Below are 27,221 nucleotides of genomic sequence, written 5' to 3' on the forward strand. Positions count from 1 at the left end.
TCCTTTGTGGCATCTTTATTTTTCTGCCTGGTATATGAACGATGAACATGGGTCAGGAAAAGCAGCTGCACTGAAACACATCAGCCAGTTGTAAAACAGAAGGGGCGTGGACATGGAGAGGGCTGGGGTGGTAATTCCAGACTAGCTTCCCCAAAGGGCTGTGGTCCAAGCCTGAAACCAGAGGGTGCTCTGGGTGGGACCATGCAATGCAGACTCTGGGCAGGAGGGACAAGAAGGACTAGTCACAAAAGGGACTGCAGCCGGGCATGAGTTTACTGGCTTTTGGCCTCACGCTCCTGCTTGATGAAGTTGATCAGCCCATTGGTGGAGGCATCGTGAGAAGTCACTGGGCTGCTGCCGTCAAGCTCAGGCTCAATTTTCTTAGCCAGCTGCTTTCCCAGCTCCACTCTGCCAGAAAGAGGAGAAAGAATGGTGTGAGGAAGGTTCCAGCATTGCTAGTGAAATCCACAAGCCAACTCTCAGGCACTCCCCACCCTGCTCGTAAGTCAACAACTCACCCCCACTGGTCAAAGCTGTTGATGTCCCAGATGATGCCCTGAACGAAGATCTTGTGCTCGTACATGGCTGCAGAGGGGGCAGATGGTGCACGTTAGGGCTGTCTCAGCCCAGTCCGGTCTACCCCAAGCCGGGACCTTCCCCACTCACTCACCAATCAAGGCTCCAAGAATGAATGGCGTGAGCTTGGTGAACACAATAGAGTTGGTTGGGCGATTTCCTTCAAACACCTTCAGAAAACACCCAGAAATGTCCCTCAGTTAGTCATGATCCCCAAATCCTCAGAAGGGAAGCACACCCTAGCCCAGAGGCTGGGAAAGAAAGATTTGTGAGGACAGCCTCTCCTACTCTGTAGGATAAGCCAGGCACATAAACCCCTACCCCGGCCACCCAACCTCGTCCTTCCAACTCCAGGACGCCACCCAAAGCCCACTTCAAGGGAAATGCTGACCTTGTGCGGCAACAGCTTCTCAATGTCCTCCGGACTCTTTCCCGCAGCCTGGAGCTCCTTCCGGGCCTCCTCTGTTGACTTCCCCCTCATCAGGGCCTCCGTCTGGGCCAGGAAGTTGGCCAGGAGGATCTGACAAGAGAAACATTTAGTACCAGTTTGAAGCACCGTCTGAGCTTCAGGCAGAGGGACAAGGTTGCCTGGCACTTCCCAGTGAAGGTTAGTCTCAGTCTAGAGCAGGCTGCTTGCCTCCACTCTAGGGCTTATTTGGAGCAAGGTGGGACAGGGCACATCCGATGACACCGGAAAGCAGGTAACAACGATAACTACCCCTTAAGGACTACGCACTACTTGCCGATGGCCCAGTTAAGAACTTTACAGACATTTATCTTTCAATATCCTGAGGGAGAGAGGCATTACCTCCCTTTTCTAGGTGAGCCTCCGTTTCGTTAAGTCAACAGCACTGAATCCCAGAAGTACAGAGGGAAAGAATCAGAATTCAAACCCGGCACTCTGAGTCCAAACCTCGTACCCACAGTAACTCAAGCTACTCTGCACACCAGAGATAAGGCACGGTCAGTCCTCTTCAAGGACTTTATCAGGTTAGGAGCTAGGTGGCTTTCCTGTTTGCTGCTGTGGTAGGCAAAATCTTGGCTCCAAGATCTTTGCCCTCTGCTGCTAACGCCTGTGTATATTACAGTGCACGGCAAAAGGGATTTTGCAGAGGGAGTTAAGGTTACAGACTTTAAGATAGGGAGATTATCCAGGTGGGCCCAATGTAATCACATGGCCCTTAAAAGTAACAGAAGGTGGGGGGGAGGATAGAGCTTATGCTTAGCATGCACGAGGTCCTGGGTTCAATCCCCAGTACCTCCTCCAAATATAAATAAATAAATAAACCCAACTACCTCCCCATTATAAAAGAAAAAAAGAAAAAAAAGAAGTAACAGAAGAGGAAGACAAGAGAGTCAGCAGGAGATGCAACAGAAGAGGCAGGAGAGAACTGAAGCTTCAGAGGGACTCAAACTATCCTTGCTGGTTCTGAGACCAAGAGCCAGGGGGACTTCTAGAAGCTGAGAATGACCCCCAGCTGCCAGCAAGGAAACTGGACCTCAGTCCTACAGCCATATGGAAATGAATTCTGCCAACAATCTGAATGAACAAGGAAAAATGACGTCCCCCTAGAGTCTCCAGAAAGGAACACAGTCTTGCTGACACTTTGACTTCAGCCTGTGAGAACCTGAGCAGAGACCCAACAGAGCCTGCTGGACTTTGGACCCACAGAAACTGAGGTAAGAAATGGGTCTGTGGTGGCAGGAATAGAAAGCTAGGGTAACTAATGCATCTATCTTAAGAGGTCTGGGTGTAACGTGAGCCTAAGAAAGTATGAAGAGCGTCTGGATGAGGGCTCTTACCTTGTGATGCAAACCCTTCCTAATCGGGTGCTGGGTCTGGACCGGGATGAGGAAGTCACAGGGTATCATCTTGGTACCTGTGAAGGGCACTGTGGTCACCCAGGCGCCTACCCCTGCCCATGGGAACCACCCATATGGCCTACAGGAGAATGCTGACCTCATGGCGGAGTCTCTGCTGGTGTGCCCTCCCCGTCCCCAGCACTCCTGCCCAGGCCACATGGGCCCTACCTTGGTGGATGAGCTGGTAGAAGGCATGCTGGCCATTGGTCCCTGGCTCCCCCCACAAAATGGGGCCCGTTTGATGGTCCACACGGGTGCCGGACTTGGTGATGTACTTCCCATTGGACTCCATGTCACCCTGGAACAGGGCCAGAAACCCAGCCCTCGATCTGCAAGTCTTGTTCCTTCATGCACCAAGCCCAAAACCTGCCCGGGATGCAGCAGGCACACCTGCCCTGCCCTGGCCCTGTGAGATGTCTGCAGGCATGATCCTTTTTATCTCCCCTCACCTGAGAGGGCAGAGCTCACAAGCTTTCTGGCTTAGATCTCTCTAAAGGACCCATGACCAGGAGAAGGTGGGTACGGCAGTCCAGAGAGGACCTCCCCAACGGCAGAAATTGCTCACAAAAACTTCAACTGGTTTCTTAAGGGAGAGGCAGGCTGCAGTCCAGAGTGTACAGCCACTGAGGGCTGTCACTTCAGCTAGACTCTGGGTGTTGGGGGTCCTCGGCCCCTCCTCCAATCACAGAATTCACCTTCGGGTATTGGCGAGTCTGCTGTCCCTGCCCAAGGGCTGTGCTAAACAAAAGCAGGGACAGATGTGGGAGGGCTGCCCGCAGCAGAATCTGGACTAAGAAAGGGGCTGCTCCAGGGGCCTCTGGAGATGCCAGGGCAGAGGGCTGTGAGTGGCCCAAAGAGGCAGCACAGACTGGGTGTGAACTTGCTCTTCTGGAGAGACAAAGGCAGTGCAAGCCATACGGCCCTACCCTATCGAGTGATGTCCAAGAAAGAAGTGACCTGAGGCACATGTCCTGAGCCAGGCCAGGGCCTGACTGGCTGAGACACCATGATAACCAGTCACCCCCGTCCCATGGCAGCCAAACTCAACTGACACCAACACTGACATTGATTACAAAGATTCACCAAGAGGGGAACACAGGTGGGCCTTGGACATGCCCAAGGGTGATGGGGGAGAAAGCCCCTGGAGGAGCAGGAACCTGGGTACCTGGGCCCCCCTGGACCCCCACTGGCCCAGCTGATACCTGCTGGAAGTAGGCAGCAAAGCGGTGCATGTACTGGTCATACGGCAGCAAGGCCTGCGTCTCGCACCCGAAGAAGTTGATATACCAGATGCCCAGCAGAGCCAGCAGGACGGGGGCATTCTTCTCCAGGGGCGTTGTGCGGAAGTGCTGGTCCTGAAATGAAAACAGGGTGGGTGGGGGAGAGAAGGAGGGAGGGCGAGGGGGAAGGAGCTGGACCAACCACATGTCTCTGGCCGGCACTTGGCAGAGAACATAAGCCTCAGCACTTACCATCCAGTGAGCCCCTGAGAGCAGCTGCTCGAAGTTGTCAAATCCTGCGACACAAAAGCAGCGTCAACAGATACAGTCGTGCCCTGTGCCTCCTGGCCGTGGACACAGCTTCTTCTGGAACCAGGGAAAGGCTGGATGGGGAGCCAGAAGACACAGGATCTGGGAGGACTTGGGCCTGCAGAAAGCCTCTCTAGTCAGAGTCAGCCCTGAGCACAAGGGCAGCTCTGAGTCTGCCTGGCATAGGAAACAAACAAGACTGCAGAAAAAGGGGTCCAGAGAAAGGCCACCACATGAGAACTTAGCCCTTCCCTCCTGACCTGAAAGAAATGTTCTAGCCAAGGGCAGAGAGGCTAGCGGCCGCGGGGACAGGAAGGTATTCAGAGACATGAGACCCCGCCCATGACCTGCAGCACTGTCTCCCAAGACAGAAACACACACTCACCCACATGCAGGGCAATGGAGAGTCCGATGGCTGACCACAGCGAGTAGCGGCCTCCCACCCACTAGGAGAGACAGGAAAAGGTGCTGAGGAAGGGTTGGCACACCCCGCCCCCCTCCCTCCTGCCATGAATCTTGTCCCGAGAACAAGGTTCTTCTATAGGTGCAGCTCAGAGGGCCTGGGCCCAACCCACCTGTGGGAAGCAAGACAGCAGGCCAGGCGCTGGCAACTGTTCAGGCTGACCGACAGGCAGACTACACGTGGACGCATCAGAGCCACAGGACTCAACCGAAGACCTTACCGTGGCTGGCCCCACGTCTGAACGCCAACAGACCCAGCGCCTCATACATGCCAGGTCCAGCCTCTTCAGACACTAAGAGACCCCATGCCTCATACCTGTGCCAAGTCCACCTCCTCAGACACCGACAGACCCAACGCCTCATACCTGTGCCAAGTCCACCTCCTCAGACACCGACAGACCCAACGCCTCATACCTGTGCCAAGTCCGGCCTCCTCAGACACCGACAGACCCAACGCCTCATACCTGTGCCAAGTCCACCTCCTCAGACACCGACAGACCCAACGCCTCATACCTGTGCCAAGTCCGGCCTCCTCAGACACCGACAGACCCAACGCCTCATACCTGTGCCAAGTCCACCTCCTCAGACACCGACAGACTCAACGCCTCATACCTGTGCTCAGTCCGACATCCTCAGACACCAAGAGCCCCAGCGCCTCATACCTGTGCCAGGTCTGCCTCCTCAGACACCAACAGACACGTGCCTAGCCCATCTTCTTGGACACTGACAAATCAGAATCCCATACCTGTATCTGGTCGTGCCTCCTGGGACACTGACAGACCCAATGACTCACACCTGTGTCCAGCCTCTTTAAACACCGACAGATCCAGCGCTCCATGCTTGTGCCCAGGCACACTTCTTTGAACAATGAAAGATCCAGCATCTCCTACCTGGCCTTGGAGCCCTCTCCTCAGATACTAGTAGATCCGGTGCCTCATACCTGAGCCTGGCCTTGCCCCTTCCGACAATGACAGATCCAGTGCCTCATACCTGTGCCTAGCCCTGTCTCCTGGGACACTGACAGGCCCAGTGGCTCATACCTGGGACTTGACTGATCTTCAGCCTCAGTCTAGGACACACCGGGCCCGACCATTCACACTGTGCCTTCTCATGCCACACTGCAGACTCCACTCTGTGTCATCAGAATCCTTAGCACTCCATTCACATATTCCTAACAACTAGTTATAGAGCACCTACCATGTTCCTAGCATAGGCAATAGAAATAATCCATGGGGGAGGAAGGCATAAATAAAACAATGATGCCAATGAATGTGAAAATGAGGTACAAGTGCTTGGAAGAAAGGAAACACAGTACTGAAACCAATTACAAAAGGACTCTGACAGTGCTTGAGCCTGGAACTGGAGAATGAGCAAGTACAACCCAGGGAAGCACAGAGGGAGGAGAAGCATTCCAGCAGCCAGAATAGCATATGCAAAGGTCCTGTGGCAAGAGCAGCCTTTCTCAATAGGGAGAGAATTAAGTCCCACAGAAAATGCTTTGAGTGACTTAATTTCTCAATACTCTCAAGGTTGGTCCAAGGGTAGTACCTTTCTAGGTGCAAAGGAGAGATGCTAATTCATTACATCCAGTGGATGCCTCATTGGGGCATTAGGGTTTGATTCTCTTCTGAAACCCCATTGAGACAGACAGGGCAGGAAGAAGCACAGCACAATCTAGAAGATGAAGGAAGGAGTGAGAACTGGAGGGTACAAGCTGAGAGGCAAGGCTGGAGAACCAGGAAGTCTGTGGGTGAGGTGAGAGTGGAAGCAGGAATCCATGTAGGAGCCCCCATGGTCATCCAAAGAATGATGCTACACTGGATGGGGGGATGCAGAGCACTGATTCAGGAGGTTCAATTAAACAGGATGAATTGGAAGAACGAGAGAGTCATGTGTGGCTGAGGGGGTTCTGGCTTGGGTAATGAGATGAGTGATGGGGTTCTCTACCAGCAAAGGGTCTAGGTTTGGGGGAACCTTACCTGACAGTCACAGTTCCACAGACCATACCACGCCTGATAAAGACTCTCAGATCTCACCTAACAGACTGAGCAGACAGCCAGCCCTCTGCCCCACAGATTTCAGGCTGCTGACCTTGACTGAGGTCAGGTTCTCAGACCTCACTTTTGTTCTGAGAGAGCCCAGCAAAGCCAGTGTCTGATTGAGCCTCCGAGACCTCAAGCAGCGTACACAAGTCTAGACCTCACTTTTACCTGCAGTGGGTCTCTCAGACCACACCTTAGACATGCAGCTCCTCAGCCAGTTCCATGTTCTGTGCCTCACCTGCTCCAGAGCCTCAGATCTCACCTTATCTTATACCAGCTATAATCCAATCTTCTGTCCTCACTTGGCTAGTTCAGACCCTGCTGACCAGACCCCAGTGCAACAGACCACACCTGGGACTGGTTACAGATCCTCAGTATTGTGGAGGGCAGCTTCTGCAACACTCTGAGCTTTGACCATCACACCTGACCAGGGTGCTAAGAACGAGGGGTGGACATGACTCAGGCTCGCCTACCTGCACCCAAGGGCTCCCCAGACCTCCCCAGGCTGACCCAGGTACGCATTCCTATGACGACTCTGGCTTTCTCTCCATTAAGAGTCCATGCTACCCACCTAACTATGCCTGATCCTACCACCGAGGGTCCCACCTGTGTCTGACCCACCTTCTCAGCCTTCATCAGCCACACCAATTACATATTTCTGGGCTAATCTTGCCCCACTCATTTCATCTAACAAGCCCAGGGATGCCAACTTGTAACTGAACTCAGGTGGCAAGAACCCACCCGAGATCACATCTGTATACCTCTGCCCACGTGACCCTCGATCCACGGACTCCTAACAAAGCCAGGTCAACACAGCAGCGCTGGGTACGGAGACAATGGCTTCACCTGGGAGGCTAGCCCTACTACCTGTGTCCTACTCCAGTACCTCACATGACAGGGTTATACACCCATCAGAGGCAGGTTCCAGACAGCTCAACCAATGAACCACGCTTCACACACCTGTCTATGCCTAACCCTGACCCATCACTTCTCAACCAACAGACCCAGGTCCACCTCCCCAATGCCAACTCAGGCTCCTCACACCTTCCAGAGAGATCTAGCTCTGTGGGTCTGATCTCAGCTCCCAGGCCTAACCTGAGAGGCCCAGGTCTAACTTCTGTGTCTGACTTGGCTTTTCACGCCTTGCGAACAGATCCAACACTACCAATCTCTGTCTAACCTCGGCATCCAAACCTCACTAAGGAGCCTCAGACTTCATCAGACACAAACATCTCTACATATCTGTGCTCAGCAGACCTGTGATTAACCCACTATTCTCAGACCTAACATCTAGGACCTTGGTCAACACACCTGAGTCAGAACCATGCTCCAAGGACTTGACCTGCAAGACCAAGTGTACAGTTTGGCCGTGAAGTCCTTGCCTGAGAGACATATCCACCTACTCACATCTAACTTGGGTTCCCCGGATCTGCTGAGCCCCACAGTGCTCTGCCTATCTGCAAAAAACCCCAGTGCCACAGGTCTGACCTGAGGCTGCTCTACCCACTCAGGCTTAACGTTCCTCAGGCCTCGCTAAAAGACCAGGGTACACGCTACTGCCTGAGGCCAACACCTGAAAGAGCCAACTCTGCCACCTGTGTTTGTCCTGAACCCCAAGGCCTCTTCAATACTACAACAGGCAGAAAGTCTTTGCCTAACTACCTTGGCCCTGGCTCCTCAGACCACACTGGTGGAGCAGTCCAACCTACCTGTACGTGACCTTGAGTCCTCACAGCACACCTGATGGGCCAACGCTACCTACCTGTGTGGCTTGACCATGGCTCTTCAGACATACCTAGTGCAGAGGTCTGCCACCTGCGCTTGATGCTTGCCTCTCAAACCATATTACAGGACGAGCTCTGCCTACCTGGATATGAACCTGATCCTCAGACCAATCTGCCTACCTGCTCATGACCTTGGCTCCTCAGACCATACCTACTGGACCAGCTCTGCCTACATGTCCATGACCTTGGCTTCTCAGATCATAGCTGCTGGACTAGCTCTCCCTACCTGTTCATCACCTTGGCTCCTCAGACCATACCTACTGGACCAGCTCTGCTTACCTATACATGACCCTGGTCCTCAGACCAATTCTACAGGACCAACCACCTACCTGTACATGACCCTCATCTATAGACTACATATACTGGACCACCTCTGCTTACCTGTATGTGATCCTAGCTCCTCAGACCATACTTACTGGACCAGCGTTACCTACGTGAATATGCTCCTGGTCCTCATATCATACCTAACAGATCAGTTCTGCCTACTTGCTCATGACCTTGGCTCCTCAGACCATACTTACTGAACTAGCTCTGCCTACCTGTATATGACTCTGGTCCTCAGACCATACCTACTAGACCAGCTCTGCTTACCTGTTCATGACCCTGGCTCCTCAGAGCATACCTGCTGGACCAGCTCTGCCTACCTGTACATGACCCTGGGTTCAGACCATACCTACTAGACCAGCTATGCCTACCTGTATATAACCTTGGGTCCTCAGACCACACCTAATGGACCAGCTTTGCGTACCTGTTCATGACCTTGGCTCCTCAGACCAATTCTACTGGACTAACCTACCTGTACATGACCCTCGTTTCCACACCATATACACTGAACCAGCTCTGCCTACCTGCTCATGACCTTGGCTCCTCAGACCATGCTTATTGGACCAGCTCTGCCTACTTGTACATGACCTTGGCTCCTCAGACCATACCTGCTGGACTAGCTCTGTTGACCTACACATGACCCTGGTCCTCAGACCAATTCTACTGGACCAGCTCTGCCTACCTGCACATGACCCTCATCTACAGACTATAGACACTTGACCAGCTTTGCTTACCTTTCCGTGACCTTGGCTCCTCAGACCATATCTACTGAATGAGCTCTGCCTACCTGCTCATGACCTTGGCTCCTCAGACCATACTTACTGGACCAGCTCTGCCTACTTGTACATGACTCTGGTCCTGAGACCATACCCACCAGACCAGCTCTGCCTACCTGTTCATGACCTGGTTCCTCAGACCAATCCTACTGGACCAACTCTACCTACCTGGACATGACCGTGGGTTGAGATCATACATAATGAACCAGCTGTGCCTACCTGTACATGACCTTGGCTCCTCAGACCATACCTACTGGACCAGCTCTGCCTACCTGTTCATGACCCTGGCTCCTCAAACCATAACTGGCAGACCAGCTATGCCTACCTGTACGTGACCTTGGCTCCTCAGACCATATCTACTGAATGAACTCTGCCTACCTGCTAATGACCTTGGCTCCTCAGACCACACTTACTGGACCAGCTTTGCCTACCTGTTCATGACTCTGGTCCTCAGACCGTACCTACTGGACCAGCTCTGCCAACCTGTTCATGACCCTGGTCCTCAGACCATACCTACTGGACCAGCTTTGCCTACCTGTTCATGATCTTGGCTCCTCAGACCATACCTAATGGACCAGCCTGCCAACCTGTTCATGACCCTGGCTCCTCAGACCATACCTACTAGACCAGCTCTGCCTACCTGTTCATGTCCCTGGTTCCTCAGACCAATCCTTCTAGACCAGCTATGCCTACCTGTACATGACCTTGGCTCCTCAGACCATACCTACTAGACCAGCTCTGCCTACCTGTTCATGACCTTGGCTCCTCAGACCATACCTACTGGACCAGCTCTGCCAACCTGTACATGACCTTGGGTCCTCAGACCATACCTAATGTACCAGCTCTGCCTACCTTTTCATGACCCTGGCTCCTTAGACCATACCTAGCACACCAGCTTTGCCTACCTGTAGATGATCTTGGCTTCTCAGACCATATCTACTGGACCGGCTCTGCCAACTTGTTCATGACCCTGGCTCCTCAGATTATAACTGGCAGACCAGCACAGCCTACCTGCTCATGACTTTGGCTCCTCAGATCAATCCTACTGGACCAACTCTAACTACCTGTACATGACCCCCGTCTTCAGACCATATACACTGGACCAGCTCTGCCTACCTGTTCATAACCCTGACTGCTTACACCATAATTACTAGACCAGCTCTGCCTACTTGTACTCGACCCTAGGTCTTCAGATCATACCTACTGGACCAGCTCTGCCTTACCGTACATGATCCTGCATCCTCACGCTGGACTTAGTGGACCAGTTCTACCTACCTGTCTCTGACCCTGGCTCCTCCAGCCACACCTCATGGTCAAGTCTATCTACCTGTACATGAGTCTGCATCCTTCCACTGTACACAGATGGCCAGTTCCGCCCACCTGTAAATGATCCTGCTTTTTACGTTATACTCTGCAGACCCTTTCTGCATACCTGTCTCTGACTCCTGCTCCTGCTCCTCCAACCATACCTGATGGGCCAGGTGAGCCTACCTATACATGATCCTAGGTCCTCAGGGCATACTTACTGGGCCAGCTCTACATACCTGTCTCTGACCCGGACTCCTCCAACCATACTTGATGGGCCAGCTCCACCTACCTGTGTGTCTTAACCCTAGCTCCTTGGACCATATCCAGCAGACCTGTTCCTGTACATGACCTTGGCTCTTTACATTGTACCGAGCAAACCAGCTCTGCCTACCTGTGCTTGACTCTGGCTCCTCAGGCCAAATGTGGCAGGCTAGTTCTACCTATCTGTGCTTCTCCTGGTTTCTGAGGCTGTCCCTGGAAGGCTGGCTCTGCCTACCTTTTCCTCTTTCCAGCTGGTCACAGTTCATCTGAGACATTTGGTTCTTCTTACTTGAATTTGGCTGTGACTTTGAGATTTCACTAGATAGACCCAGTTTTGTGAACTTGCCCTAATTCTGGCTCCACAGACCTTACCTGAAAAACTCAATTCCATACACCCGTGCCTGGCCACAACTCCTCAAACTTGCAAGACATCTTTACAAGAAAGGCAGAGATGCAGTTCTATCTATCTTGACCTCACCTGGTAGACCTAGGTCACTCACCTGTGCCCAGTCCCAGTTCCTGGGACCTCACCTTAAACACCTACCTCTAACCACCTGTCTTCAAGTCATATCCCCAGAAGTCACCTAAGAGATCCAGTTCTTTCTAGGTAAGCCTAACCTTAGCTCCTCAGGCCTCACCTAACAGATCTGTTCTACCTACCTATGCCTGACCTCAACTGTGGGACAGAGTTCAATAAACCTAAACATGGCTTTTCACACTACCTCTGGCTTGCCTTTGGTTTTACAGACGTTACCTGGAAAACACAGTTCTGTCCACCTGTATTCGACCCTGGCTCCTCAGATTCAGAATAAAAACCAGGGTCTGACCTTAGCAGCTCAGACCTTATCTGTTTTAAGAACCAAAAGTACAAACCTGGATCTCACCTCAACTCCTCAAACCTCACCTGACAGACCCAATTCTGCATACCTGAGACGGACTCAGAATTCACGAGCCTTCCAGATAGATGCAGTGCCCCCAATCTTTGCCTGACCCTAGATTTTCAGTCTTTTCCCAGGGAACCCAAGACCATGTCCAGGACCACAGACCTGAGCATCACCAGAACTGCTAAGACATCACCTGAGGGCACAGTCCAGACCTAGATCTGACCGTGGATTCTGCGTCTCCACTTGTCACACTCAGCTCTGTCTCTGCCTACCTTTGTCTCTAGTGTCCACTCCAGCCAACCCACCTCTGCCTAGATGTGCCTCATCTTGGCTCCTCAGGCCTCCCCTAAGACACCCAGTTATACATACTTTGTGTGATTCCAGCTCCTGACACCTCAGACAGATGTGACTCTACAGACCACCCCTGGCAGACCCCACCGTACAAACCTAACCTCAACAGGCTCTTCCCTCAGAACTGACAGATCCCTGGCTGCTTACCCTGGCCTGAGGGAAGCCTGGCGAGAGCCCACTGGTGCCACCCAGTAGCTGAGCGACTTGGGCCTCCAACACTTCTAGGGACACAGGTCTCTGGACCTTTGTCCAGACGGCACCTTACTGATACGGCTCCTCAGTCGGTTCCAACTGTGTCCTTTACCTGTCCTGACCCCCATCCTCACCTCTTATAACCAGGTGCATTTCTACCCTTCCCTCATCTGGGCTCCTCCAACCCCACCCCAGCCAGACCCCAACAGTTCACTAGAACACCCTGAGCGCTGCCCATCACACCCGGTCAGGATGCTGAGAACCTGGTGGCTGACCTGGTTCAGGGGACTTACCTGTTTGCCTGATCCTGAGTATTAGTCACTCCCCTTGAGTAATCAGCCACCACTCCCTGATGCTCACTTTTCAGAACCAGAGAGACCCCCCCGTATACATCTTAAACCTGCATTCACAGATACAGGTTTAAGTACCTGTACTTGACTTTGGCTCCTCAGACTCCACTCGATAGAACCATCTCTAAATATCTGAATTCCTCCAGAACTCACAGACCTCACCCATAACTTTACCTGACCTGGTGCCTCCCCAGAACTCACCTATACTTGTCCTGGCTCCTCCTCAGAGTTCACCAGCCAAAATTAGCTCACCAATGTGCGCTGACTCTGGCAGAGCCCTGCGAGACCCCACAATTTACCACCATACCTCTGCCTGATCCCGAGACACGAGGCTGCTCCGTGTCCGACCCCAGCTGACCAGGCCTTACCACTTATACTTACCTATGTCAGACTGGACCCTTCCAGTCTTCCCTCAGAGCCAGAGCACTAGCCCTATGTCTATCCTGACTCCTCTATCTCACCTGAGAGACCCTAGATCAGAAATTTAACCTGTTCCTGTCCCTGGCTCCTTAGACATCACCTTCTAAATATTTGCCCTTAGTGATCCAGGCAGGTCCCTCCTCCAGCCACCATGGCCTCCACTGTGCCCACCCTGGCCACTCTGGCCTCACTAGCCAGGCCCAGCCCCCTGTTCCTGTGCCCAACTGTCATCCCTAGGCCTTACCTGGGAGACCCAGGTCTGTCCCTCAGCCACTCCCAAACTCATCTCTGCAGGCTGGGTGGTTACAGGTAATGAAAACTCAGACTAGAACACAGCCCTGCTCTGCTGGGCTCCTTGGCTAGCTGGAGCACCCACATGTCCCTGACCACCACCTGTTCGGGCTCCAGATCCCAGGGAGGAGGCGGAAAGTGCCTCCCTTCTTTATAAGGCATGCAACATCTGTTAGAAGCTGCACAGTTTCTCTCGACCAGGGTTCCTCATCTGAGCCACAGGATGCAGAAAAGGATTTGAGTGACTCTTCTCAATTCTTCCAAGGATGGTACATTAACTAGCCCCATTCTAGAAAGAAGTTAACTCATTACACACAATAGATGCCTTAGGATGTTAGGGCTTCATTCTCTCCCAGACTCCAAGGCCTTTAGAGCTTTCGAAGGTGACATTTTCAGATGCTTCCACCAAAGCGCTTCCAGTATAAAGGCCTGGAAATAGCCCCAATGGAAAAATTCCTAATTGGATGATGGTCTGTTAAGTACACCTGCCCAGGTCACGTGTTAGAGCCACACCCACTGCATTCACAGCCCCGATGCCACACCCTGCACTGCATCTCTGCACCCCAAGCCTTCCCTGCCTGCCTCGGCCAGAGCCCTTCTCACACCACGGCCACACTCAGGCAAGCTGCAAGGAAAGCTCCCACTCGTGGCTTGGCAGCAGCCATGGCTCTAGCAGGGATGAGTCCACGTGGCCACCTGCCACTAGAATAGCCTGCAGTGCTGCCACTCAGGCAAAGTGCTCTCTGCAAGCTGCCGGCACGGCCCCGCCCTGGTCCCTGGCCTGGCCCCTCCTCTCTGTCACCCTCCAGCTGCTCCTGCAGCTCCTTTCCAGGCCTGCCCAGTCACACCTCCTGCCTCCCTCTGCCCCTTGACCTTTACAGACTGTGGCTGCAGTGCAGAGAAAGGTCATTACTGAGAATAACTCACAACCTCAGCTTAGCAAGGGGGACAGGGGTGGCTCCAGTTACCCCACAGTGGGTGCTGCTGGCAGACACCCAAGGGAGTCTCATCCTGGCTTGGCAAGCTCGGCCCGCCCTTGGTGGGAGTGGTGCCCTCATCCTGACTGAGCTGTTCTGCCCCCACAAGCCTCTCTGAGGGCCTCCCGGCCTTTCCCAAAGCCAGGCATGCAGCAGGTGCTCAATAAACGTTGACCTCATGGGCCCCTCATCTGCGGCTCAACTTGGCAAAGGACAGAGTTCAGCCAGCACAAGGCAGTGCCTTTACTTACATCCCAGAACTCGAACATGTTTTGAGGGTCAATTCCAAACTCCTTCACTTTGGCCTAAAAAGGGCAATGGGAGAGAGAAAGAAGGAAGACTGGGTTAGCTGCACAAGAACAGGGGCTCCAGGGTGTGAAAGAGTTGTGCTGCCTGAGCTGTGGGAGCACCTCCACCTTCCACAGAGCCAGGGACTGGGCTGGAGCTGCCAGTGAGTCCGGGGTGGGAACAGGAGCCACCCACCCCCAGAGCTGGACACCAGGCTAGCTTGCATCCCGCACACCAGTAGCCTGGCACCTGTGACCCCCTTCTGCTGAGGTGGACTGCACACCCAGCGTGAGGGCCCGGCCTGCACACTGCTCTGCAAGAGCAACTTCCCGGGCTCGACCCCCTAGGACGTCTGGGAAACAGCCTAGAGCTGGAACCCGAGCACAGGCTGGGGCCACCTCCCAGGCCAGGCACCACACAGCCTGGACACCTGCCCAGCCCTGCCAATATGGGGATTGGTGACTCCACCCTGGGAAGCCTTCAGGGGATGACTGGCCCTATTCTTCAGGTGTTGCACCCCCTGGGCAGACAGGGTCAGCAACCCCTTCCCTAGACCCCACAGGAGACGCCCTGCTGACCAGTCTGAGCTCTACCTGCAGGAGGCAGCCAGGGGTGCTGTGGCTGGAATGCCTTAAGACGTCCTCCCATCTCCCCCGATAGGCAGGGCAGCACTGGAGGCAATGGCTGGGGGTGGAGGGTGGCACGGAAGGGGTGGGAGTCAGGAAGACTGGGGTGTAGGTCCAGTTCACACAGCCCAGCACAAAGCCCACCACACAGCAAGCGCTCAGCAAGGTCTGCCTTGGTTGTTGACTCCTGGACACAGCCCCATGCTGCCCCGCTGACCCACTCCACCCCACCCTGTACAACCTGGAGCCAGGAGGAACTGGCAGGTAGGTAACCACATTCTAATCCTGGGTTCTAATTCTGTCATCACTAACTCATGCCATCACCGGGCAAAAAGTCACATCCTTTCACTGCGGTTTAACAGCCTGCAAGAAATGGAATGCACCCCCTACCCCTACCCAGCATATCCCATTTAGGGAGAGGCCAATGGCAGGGTGGCAGAGGCCAAGGGCGGTTCCCTGTGTGGAGCGTTCTAGCGATCAGCCAGGTGGGGTTAACGTGATCCCACAGTCTGCAAGCCCCTTGCTGGAGCAGCAGAGCTTTGTCTGCCTTGCAGAAAGGCTTACAGTTCACCTCCCTCACTAACAACTAGCCCTTCTACCTCATCAGCCGAGCCAAGGTCCCTGAACCTGTGAAGCACACCTCAGCTCTGTATTGTGAAAAGCCGTGACCCGACCTGGCCTGGGACCCCAGGGAGGTAGCATGGGAACCCCCACGGGCACTTACAGTGTTGGTAGACAGGGCAACAAAGTGCTTCGCGACTGCCGAGGGCTGCAAGAGATGAACCAAGTCACACCCACACCCAACCCACGGGCCCCTGGGGCAGGGACCCTCCCGTCTCTGGAGAAGCCAAGGCCCCGGGTGGGACCCACTGCTCCCAGTCATTGGTTCCCACTGCTCCCAGTCCTTGGTTCTGAGGCTGCTGGAGGAGCCTCACAGCCAGGTGGAGAGGGCTGAGGGGTGAGAGACCAGCTGGCCCATCCTACCTCACAGGCACACAAGGCCCAGGGTGCCTCCCCGTAAAGCTGGTGTGGCCAGGGGTAGAGAGGCTCCTGCAGGGCTGGGGGCTTAAGGAAAGGGCCCTCACAGTTAGAGCAAGTTCTGCCACGTTTGGCCTGTCCAGGCTAGCAAAGCCAAATATCCTAACCAGGCACCAACTTCTGCCCCCTGCTGCCAACTTCAGTTGAAACAAGGCTATAGGGAACGACGTGAGCAGACCCACTCTGTCCTTCCCAGCCCCCACACTGCCCACCACCCACCCAGAACTCACATCCTTGGCCGACAGGAGAAACCACTCCTTCGCCGTCTCTGCATTGGTGATGGTCTCCTGGGTGGTGAAGGTCTGCAGGCACAGAGTACAGCAGTTGGTCCCCAGCCAAGCTCAGTGCAGCCTTGAGCTAGAGCTCGGCAGCAAGGCCACGTGGGTGACCAGTTATCACACGGAACAGTGCGTGCAGGTCAGTGAGTTATTCTGCATCACCTCCACCCACGTGTCCACAAAGCCACAATCGGCAGCTGTGCCTGGTGCAGGGGCCTGGAAGTAGCAGCGTCATCCTGTGACTCCAGGACTTCACAACCAGAGGCAGAGGAACAGCAGTAAGAGCCACAACCCCCACCTGCTCCCCAACCTCCATCACAGATCAACGGCCAGAGCATCTTCCAGGAGAGGGGCTGCAGCCACATCTGGGGCTCCCTTCAGCCCAGACTGGGCTGTATCTCAGACTTCAAATGGAATTCTTAACATCTGATGTGCATGGATACGTGTAAATAGGGCACAAATGACAACAAATAAAAGGCTTACATGATCTGGACATGGCTCTGGGATCAGAAAGGAGCAGACATTATGGACAGATTTCTGAGAAAGATGGGAAGAGCCCCAGGCTGAGCACAGACCCGCCAAGTGGGCAGGTGTGGCCTTGAGATGAAGGCTTATATGGACCAGCTGGGGCTTTCATCAGGCAAACTGTTTTGCCACCAGATGAGAACAGTCTGAGGGCAGCTGTGCCGACCTGATCCACAAAGCCTTGCTCACTCAGAGCAGTCAGGAGGGTCTAGTACCCAGGACAGCAGCAAAATCTCCATCTACTCCGCCCCCGCCCCCACCTCAACAGACAGAGGGCTGGGAGCCAGGCCGGATCTGAGGCCCGTACCTTGGAGGCAATGATGAACAGGGAGGTCTCAGGGTTCAGGGTGGCCAGCGTTTTGGCAATGTGGGTCCCATCAATGTTGGAGACAAACCAGACCCGGGGACCTTGTGAAGAGTACGGCTTGAGGGCTTCAGTCACCATGAGGGGTCCCTGTGGGGAGACGCAGCATCAGAAAACAAGATTCCAGGGCCCACAAGAGGTGCCAGATGGGATAGCCAGGTCCCATCGCTGGAAAAACCAAGGCCCTGGATGGGACCCCACACCCCACCCCAAGGCAGCCCTCTCCTTACCAGGTCAGAGCCGCCGATGCCGATGTTGATAACGTCCGTGATGGACTTGCCCGAGTACCCCTTCCATTCACCACTCCGGACACGCTGGCACAGAAAGGGGAGATGCAATCAGCCCAAACCCCTGAGTATAAACTGCTGCTCAAAAACATCGTTACTTCTGCATCCTTCCGCCTCAGGCCCACTTCCAGGCCCTCGCAGGGGCCTTTTGAGACCACGGTGTCAGATCCCTGCCATACTCAGCCCCAGCTAGATCCTTTTTCATCATTAGCAAAGTGGGGTGACATCCCCAACTCCCAGCAACATTGTCAGAATTTGCAAAACAGGAGTGAACTTTCAAGGCATGAGGGAAATAGCTTAGTGGTAGAGCACATGCTCAGCATGCACAAGGTCCTGGGTTCAATCCTCAGTACTTTCATGAAAAAAAAAAAAAAAGAAAGAAAGAAAGAAAGTGAACTTTCAGCAAAACCTAACATGACAGAGACCAAGAGATGTGAAACGCCAAGTACTGTGACTGGTCTGTGCCAGGGACACGAATGACAGACAGGCAGCCAACCTCCACATGGACCCCCGTGATTCTTGCCTCCTGCTATTCACACCCCAGTGGAGCCCCCCGTGCTGTACAGGGCTGACCTGTGCACCCATTCGGATACTGTGAAAACGATGGAGCGTGACTTCAGAACCTGGGTATCAAAGACCGTGCAGCTTCTGCTTTGCTCTCCTGGCTCGCTCACTTTTGGAGAAGCCATCTACTACGTTGTAAGGACACTCATTTGTATGAGGAGCCAACGAGGTGTGGAATGGAGGACTTCTTCCAACAGCCATGCCAACTCGCCACCCACGAATAGGAACAGCCTTGGAAGAAACGCCTCCAGAACCCGTCAAACCTTCAGGTAACTAAAGCCCTGGCCAACATCTTGAGAGATCCCCTCCACCCCCAAACCAAAACCAAGCAGTTAAACAACCTCTGAATTTCTGACCCACAGAAATTGTGCAAGGTAGTAAATGCTTACTGCTATTTTAAGCCAAGTTTTGGTGCAATTTGTTATAAAATAATAAATAACTAATGTAGATTTTGGTACCAGAAGGGTATTACTGTAACAAAAACTTTAAAATGTGGGCAAAAGCTAAAAGGACCTTGAGGAGAGGGTTAGTGAAAGCCTGAAATACAGTAGAAGAGATTGTTGGCAGAAGCTTGATAGTCCTCAAGGGGCCTGCTGGTGTGGATTTTTTTTTTAAAAAAGGGAGGAAAACATTATTGCAAATTGGAGCAAAGAGAATCCTTGTTGTGCAAGGACAGAAAGTTTAACTGCTGTTGTCTGCATTAATGCAGAGAGTAAAAGATGTATCTATTATGATCTAGGTGATTTAGTTACAGAGGTTTTCAGTCTGTGTTATGGGAACTGCCTGGCTTCTTGGTGCTTACAACAAAATGTGAGAGGAGAGAAATAAGCTGAATAGAGAACTTTGGAATAAAAAGAAGCCAGCAATTGTTGGGTTTGAAAATTCCCAGCCTCTCTAGGAAACAAGTGATGCTAATAAGAGATGGTTCCTTGGCAAGGTTCAAATCCAGGGCACTGTGACAAAAAGCATAATATAAAAATGAAGCAGGCAGTACAGTTGTAAAACCCTTTGTTAAGACCTCAGAAAGAGCTAAGGTGGTAACACAGAGAACGTTTTGGCCAAAGATATGGCTTCTAAAGAAGCTTAAGGGTATTGTCTCTGTGGTTTCAGAAGTAATGGTAGAAAAGGATTTATCTTAAAGAAATGTATGGGTATGGCTCTTGTCTAATGGAGTGTACCCTCTACCCCACCCCTGTAAGCTTCACAGGAGACCCACAAAGTTTTTGAGATAACTGAATTGTCAGAAACACAACCAGCTTGGACTGAAAGGGACAGAGATAGTACAAAAGGAAAAGAGGCTGTTAAAAACTCATATTTCTACAGGCAGTAAGCAGACTGAAAAAACTATGCAGTTACAAACATGATTATCTTTCATGTGAAAAGGATGAATAAGGGCAAAGCCAAAAGCCTTGCGAATGATTCCTAGGCCTTGAGTTCTAACCAAGCAACTGCCCACATGTGTCCTGCTGGATTTCAGAATTGCTTCAGACCAATGACTCCTGTGTGCCTCCCATTTCCCCTACTTTTAGAAAAGGAATTATATCAGTTATCCTATGCCTGTTTCACCACTGTATGTTGGGAGTGTGAGGGGTAAATAACTTGTCTACTTGATTCACATACTGTCAGATCAAAAGGAACTGCATTTGAATTGTATTAAAGAAAGTACAGATATTATTATATCTGTACCTAATTTAGATTATGAGGTTCTTGACTTCTAGCTGATATTGTAATGGGATATGGCCCTAAAAGAAGGTGACTGGGGTATTTTGCATGTGGAAGGAACGTGATGAATCACTGGGAGCCAGAAGGTAGACTATGATATCCACCTTCCAGGATGGTTCCCAATGATCCTCACCTCCTGGCACTGCATTCACGTCCTTGGGTAGTTCCTTCCCACTCTGACCAGAGTTGACCTGTACAAGCAACAGGGAATTACAGAAATGGAAGAGTAACTTCTGATGCTAGCTCAAGGTAATAAAAGACCTCTGCCTTGCTGTCTCTTGGATCAATCACTTGGGGAGAAATCGGCCACCTTGTCATGAAGATGCTGTCTGAGATCGGGAGAGGTCTGCAGGGTGAGGAACTAAAGCCTCCCGAAGCCAGCACTAATTGCTAGCAAGCCATCTTGGAAGGAGATCCTCCAGCCCCATCAAGCCTTCAGATGATGGTAACCTCGGGCCAGCATCTTGACTACAATCTCATGAGACCTGAGCCAGAACCAGTCAACAGAAACGTTGACTGTTATTTTCAGCTGCTGAATTTCGGAATAATTTGTTACATATCAATAGAAAACTAGTCTACATGGCTTTCCCAAAACCAGTAAGACCCAGTAACTTTATTTTGTTTAAATAATAATAATCAACTGCCATGAGCAATTTTCCACCAATACAGAAAGAAAAGAAATTGCTCAGCTTCTCAACCCTCAGTCTTACCATCAGTTTTGTTAGAAAGCATCCTGGAGGGGAAATTCTGTTTATCTTACTATAACCACACACATCCTTTAACTGACCAGATGGGGTCTTATGACACACACCAGTTCTGTAACTTCCTTTTTCAACTTCATAGTATATCCTGAACAGCACAGCAGGTCAATGCACCTGTAGCTCCCTAATTCCCAATGGTGCCTGAACTGCAGTGCATGAACATACACTGATTTTACTGACCAGTCCTCTGATAAGTGAGCTCAGGCTGTTTTTGGTTTTTGCCACTACAATCAAGGTCACAGTGAACATCCTCATCCAATCTTGGTGAACTTTTGAGAGCAAAGTCGTGGGGAGTGTTCTTCACTATGGAATTGCTGCTATTCAGCAGCTTTTCTGAACTATAAATACCCCATCAGTCTGAGTCAGGTACTCCAGCCGTCAGCTGTAAGGGAGGGCTTTCCTGGGAACAGCTTCCCAGTCAGCCGGTGCCATACACTCTCCACACAGCATGCTTGGGCACACAAGGGCTGATCAAACAGAGCACTGGACTTCCGAGGCACATCAGCTCTGCCACTCACAGCAGATGGCCAGAAATGTCCTTCCCTACACCCAAAGCCCATCCCAGGTACCAACCACTGCTAAGGGACACTATGGAATCCAGATACCCATCAGGATCCCAAGCCTTCCTCACCCTGGGAATTCCCACTCACTTGGCTGCCAAGCCTCTAGGACTGATACCCAGATCGCCTCTTGGTGTTTCCGATCTGAAGATGGCTCTTGGCCAAAGCAACTGGACTCTGGCCAGCTACACGTGGGGGTCACTACTCCCAGGGACAAGCTGACCAGAGCCTAGATTATCACTCGCAGAACACACATAACCCATACATATGTCTGTGTATGCACACATCCATGCAGACAGTCCAGCCCACACACATCACCCTTGCACTCCAGGCTTGAACACATTTACCAACTCTTGCAGAATTACCCCTGGGGCAACAGTGCTCGATGTGGGGAAATCTAGCTGGTCTCTGAGGCAACCTCTCCGAGGAAAAGGAGGCACAGTTATGTGCATTAAAACTGATACAGGGACAGCTCTTACATATTTATAAGTACAAACTGCAGAAGAGCAGGTAAAAATGATCCCGTGTGTGCACGTGTGTGTAGGTGTTTCAAAGAAGAGAAGACAGATATATACACGTGCTAGTACTCGCACGGAAAGCTTTTGCAAGATTTCACAGTAAACGTTATAAAAGCTGCCTCTAGAGAGTGGCTGGGGTGTGGTCAAGAAAATTTTAAGTTTTAAATTTTGTCTAGTTCTGGACTAGGAAATAGGGCAAATGACTAAAGAAGTTAAAAAAAGCAAGTCCCTCCCCCACTATCGCATCCCCTCAGGGACCTCATTTTTCTTTTCAGATCTCATCCCGGCCAGACTGTCACCATGGGCCCACAGGTGTGACAGTTCAGGAAGGAGGCTGCCCCACCGCTGGCAGTGGTGGGTTCATTCCCTCACAACAGGGTCAGGGAAATTCGTGCCTCAGCAGACCCCCCACAGCCAGCAATCACGCAGACCGCCTCCACCTCAGGCTGCAGCGAGGGCTTGAGTCCTCTCTAAGGAGAGGGAGGGGCAGCCTATTGGGGCCCCTAGGTTGCCAAACACATGCACGCACACGGCCAAGGGGAAGTCCAGCCAGCAGCTGCATACCTGGCAGAAAGACTTCATCTTCTCCAGGACCCTGTTGACCTCTGGCATCACATCCTTGCCATCCACCAGGATGGGCGTGTTTGATCGGTTCCGCAGGGCCACGTGCAGCACTGCCCGATTCTGGGGGTGAGAGTCAGCGTGTGAAGGCTCCCACCCCAGGGCAGCCGCTCTCCCAGCTGGGCATGGTGCAGCATGCCCCAAGAGTCCACTCAGCCCTTTATCCTCTGGACACGCAGGTCCTAAGTTCTCTGTTGGTACCACGGTCTCATACTAAGAACCCACTGTGTGCTTATGGAAGCCGGGGCCGCCCCAGGATCTCGGGGGAGGGCAAGGCATAGACCACTCCCTTATGCGCTGCAGACAGTCGCAAAGAGAGGGAGACTGGAACATGCCTAGGACAGGCCCTGAGGACCCGCAGATGTTCAAGGCGTGAAAAGTCAAGGAAGGCTGAACAGAGTGAGCAAAAGCTCTGACACAGGTCAGAGACAAGCAACAAATGGCTACAGAGGACCAAAGCTCATGAAGCCCAGACTCATTTTCCTGAAGAAAATGCATGGTGTCTGGTCACACCTTTTTGAAAGGTGTCCCCAGCCCCTTGGAAGTGGGGCAAAGCAGGCAACTCAAGCTTCCTTTACCAAGAGCCCTACCACACCCACCACTGGAAACAAACCAGACCCTAAGTCTGTGATTAGTGCCAGGCTGCTGGCCTTGTCACGCAAAAGCAACGGTCCCATCAAGCTGAGACAGCAGAGAAGCCCTTGAAAGAATCAGGTCTAAGACTCCAGGTGGGCAGGAAAGGGATGGTCTCAGGACTCTAACCCAGGGTGAGGCTGTGAGGTAGAGGGCTTCATGCCACACTGCCCTCACCCTGCCCAAGTTCACTCTTGTGCTACATTCCAGAGGCAAATGCACTCCTCCAAGAAGCCCTCCTTGATTGCAGCCTCCCTTCCTCAGCCTTGCCTAACAGTGGAAGACAGGGTGAGTTTGAATTCTAGCTCTGTCTCTTACAGAATGACATTGGAGAAGTGACTTGACCCCTGAGTCTCAGGTTCCTCATGTGTAAAAGAAGAATAATGACATCACGAAGATGACACCTTGAGTGCTCAGGGATCCTTATGCCTCCAGGCTTCCACAGAGATTCAGGAACAGGGCCACCAAGGCCTGGCATTACGACAGCTTCCTGTTGATCTTTTGACCTGAGTCTTCTTCTCACTAGTAAAACTTGCAGCAAGTTTTAGTTCTCTGAGTATGCTTTGAGAAGCCCTCTCCCTGCAGGCCTGAGCTGTGCTGTCTGCAGGCAGATACCAGAAACCATTTCACGCTCACCAGAGCTAGACTGCAGTCTTGGAGGAGACACATCTCAAGACCCTGCAACTCATCTGAAGAAACAGACCTTCAGGCCCCACATTAAGCAAAAGCATTGCCTAAGAGGAGGGGTGTAGACACAGGGTGATGCTGCTAACAGATGAACCCCAAAGAAAGGAAGAGTCTGTGGAGCAAATGTAGTGTCTGTCCACTGGCCCGCTTACCTCCGTGAAGTTAATCTTCTCGCCATTGAACATGCGTTCCCGGGCAGCCTCCACACCCCTGGACTTGGCCTGAGAAGAGAAAACACTGAGGCCTGATCCCACCCATGCTGGCCACCAAGAGTCCAAGCTCCCAAGTACAAGGCTTGGTGCAGCCCCCAGTGGGGCTGACAGATGGCTAGAGCCTGGCGCCTTCCCCCACTGCCTGGGCAGGGTCTGCTGGGACACCAGGCACTGGTTCCCTGGGATGCTGTTCAGAACCCGGGGCTGGGGCACAGAGGCAGTTACTGAGGTCCACTAAGAGAAGGATGAAAAGATGCTCAAGGACCCAGGGGCTCCAGAAGCCCAGCCTGCCTACCACAATGTGGGTCACAGGTCACGTCTCCCGAGGCAGAACATTACCAGGTCCACCAGCATCTGCATCACAGCCTCCGTCACAAGGTTCTTGGAGTAATCCACCAGTATATGCCCATGGTTGGTGTTGAGATTCAAGCTGCAGAAAAATGGCAGAAGCTACTGACCACACCCCAGCCTGCTTCCTGATCAGAGATGCTTCCAAAACACATGCTCCCTGTGCCAAATCCAAACAAGCCTTAGCAGGCCAGAACAGTGGTGTCGTCTGTCAGTTGCCCACCCACCAGGCTGACCTGCAGCAGCAGCAGCAGCACGGTGCAATGGGCCAGCCTCACAGAATGAGATGTAGACCGTGGGAGAGGAGCCTTTCCTCTGCTACAACTGAGCTTGGGGGATGGGAAGACAGAGCTGGATGCTCTGCCTCTGCCTAAGGCTAGGTAGTGATCATTCCCTTCCAAAGCTTCCAATTCTGCGACTCAACTTACTCAGGAAAGGACTCAGATGGCACGGCTGGCCATCAGGGACTTCCAGGCTGGAGCTGCAGACCTCCCCTCCCCAATACCTGCACGAGTGACCATTCCCGCCTCCCAAGATTTCCTTCTTTCCTGGTCATTCATGGGTCTCCGGACCCAGCATCCTGGGCAGGAATCACGGTTCCACCTCTCCACCGCGGATCCCCGCAAATCTCCCGGGCCTGTACCACCCTGACCGCACCCTGCAGACGGTCCCAAGCCCATTCTGGGCCAGGACTGAGTGGAAGGGGACAACCCTTCCGTGCCTGCTGCGTCAGCCAGGGCCCCTGCTCACAACCGCGGAAGGAGGCCCTGCTCATACAGCAGGGACTGGTGGCTGGGGACAGGCGAGGAGAGAGATGTCCCCGTGGAGAGAAAGCGACGGAGGGGCTCACTCCTCATGACTAAGCAGCAGGGGCCCCGAGAGCTCCGGCGAGCACCCGGAAACCTGCTTCAAGGAGGCGTCAAGGACGAAGCGCGGCCTGGGGCTGGGCCCGGATCCGTGGCCGGGGGACCCCGCGGGGACCGGAGCCCCGCCCTCCTGGCCCTGGCCCTGCAGAGTGGGACCCCGCTCGCCGCATTCCGGTCCCTCAGGTCCGCGCCCCGCATCTGGCCCCGCGCGCGCACCTGAAGTGGTTGAAGCGGTCCTTGTCCCCTTCGAAAAGGCGGCGCAAGTTGAGGCCAGACCCGTGCTCGTGGTACCACGCCTGCAGCTTCTTGAACTGCGGGCTCTGGGTGAGCGCGGCCATGGCGAGGGCGGCTGGGAACACGGACTGGTACTGGCGCCGAAGAGGAAACGCGGCGGGCGGCGCGCGACAGGCAGAGGTCGGGGGCGCGCAGCGGAATTTATGGCGCAGGCGCCCGGCCCCGCCCCCAGCCCCGCCCCGCCCCCAGCCCGGCAGACAGCGCCCGCGGGGCCACCTGGCCAAGCAGCCAGCCATGGCTGGGGGCCCCAGCTCGCCTCTTCTTGCCACTCGGCGGCTACTTACTCTGCGGCTCTGCCGACCTCTGCCTAGGAGTGACTGGGGAACAGAGGCCGAGCTCCCCAGGCCCCGGCCTGCTTCATTAGTTCGTTCATTCATTCATTTAACACAATTTCTTAGAACACCTTCTGTGTTACAGGTGGTGTCCGAGCTGGTGCGGGCGTATACGTAAGTGACAAGTAACACACATGGCATGCCCGATGCTGGTCAGTGCAGCCGAGAAAAGGAAAGCCGGAAAGGTTGCTGGGAATAGGGGTTGCAATTTTGAATAGAATGGTCAAGTCAAAACTCACTCATGAAGTGACATTTGAGCAAAAATCTGAAGAAGGTTGAGGATGCCAGCCAAAAGGAAGAGCAGCTGCAAAATTGCTGAGAAGAGCATGCTTAGCTGTTTCACCAACAGAAGGAGGCAAGTGTGGCTGGAGAGCAGTGAATGAGGGGAGAGTGAGAAAGGCGGTCAGAGAGGGAAGGAAGGCAACAAGATCACATGGACCTTGTAAGTCACTGTGAGAACTTTGGTTTTTATTCCAAGAGAGATGGAAAACTGTTGAAGGGTTATAAGCAAAGGAGGGTCATCATCTGACATGTTTTTACAATTGATTGGACCAATAATTCTGTAGGAATGGAAGTAAGAACAGATAGGAGGCTACAGCAATAACGCAGGCTGAGAATGAAGATGTCAAGGTAGCAGGAGTTGGACACGGTGATCTAATATATTGAGCAAAGAAATAATAGTAAAGAAAAAGAACCATCAATGATGACATCCAGTTTTTTACCTGAGTTCCAGGAAAAATGGGATTGTCACTGCATTTAGGAGAAATGCAAATTTCAGAGGTAAGATCATGATCTCATTTTTTGACATGTTAAGTTCTCAAAACCTATTAGACATTTAAGCGGAAGCACTGAGTATTCATGTCTGGAGTATAAGGAAAGACGGTTCGAGCAGGAAGAAAACCTTGGGAGTCATGAGTGAATAGATAGCATTTGAAGTCATGAGCCTAGATGAGAGTCTGGGTGAGAGAGAGTAAACACAGTCAGAGAGGAGAAGACGTCCAAGAACCAGGCACCAAACTGAGCTTCTGCATCATCTGGTTCCCCCAGAAAGGCCATCCCTCTGGGAGTGTACCCTGTCCTGCTGCAGTCTTAGGCCTAGATCTTCCTTTGGTTCACCTCCCAGCGTCATGAGTTCACTGTCACCTTTGGCCTCTGCAAATGGCTTTTCTCTCTCTGCCCAGAATTATTTGAGTTCCTAAAGATAAAGAAGGAAAAAAGAGACTGGCCAAAGGCTGAAGAAATGAATGGTCACAGGACTTTGCAGGGAACAGCCATGTCCACATGGCCGTTATTTACCCAGAATTTTG

The 27,221-nt window shown here is 52.8% G+C and overlaps 1 protein-coding gene across 1 annotated transcript; it reads right to left on the reverse strand.

Moving 5' to 3' along the window:
* On the reverse strand, positions 1-25,708 carry GPI (glucose-6-phosphate isomerase). The gene is made up of 18 exons (XM_074369828.1): positions 25,505-25,708; positions 24,414-24,504; positions 24,015-24,083; positions 22,486-22,605; positions 17,740-17,823; positions 17,453-17,599; positions 16,573-16,644; positions 16,029-16,073; positions 14,642-14,695; positions 4,354-4,414; positions 3,912-3,955; positions 3,642-3,794; positions 2,608-2,737; positions 2,380-2,456; positions 968-1,096; positions 671-746; positions 519-585; positions 1-408 (listed from the first exon to the last, which is right to left on the reverse strand). The coding sequence occupies exons 1-18, from the start codon at positions 25,624-25,626 to the stop codon at positions 273-275; spliced, it is 1,677 nt and encodes a 558-aa protein (XP_074225929.1). The 5' UTR covers positions 25,627-25,708; the 3' UTR covers positions 1-272.
* Positions 25,709-27,221: the final 1,513 nt, after the last annotated feature.

Source organism: Camelus bactrianus, chromosome 9 (assembly GCF_048773025.1).
Source record: "Camelus bactrianus isolate YW-2024 breed Bactrian camel chromosome 9, ASM4877302v1, whole genome shotgun sequence".
Classification (NCBI taxonomy): Eukaryota; Metazoa; Chordata; class Mammalia; order Artiodactyla; family Camelidae; genus Camelus; species Camelus bactrianus.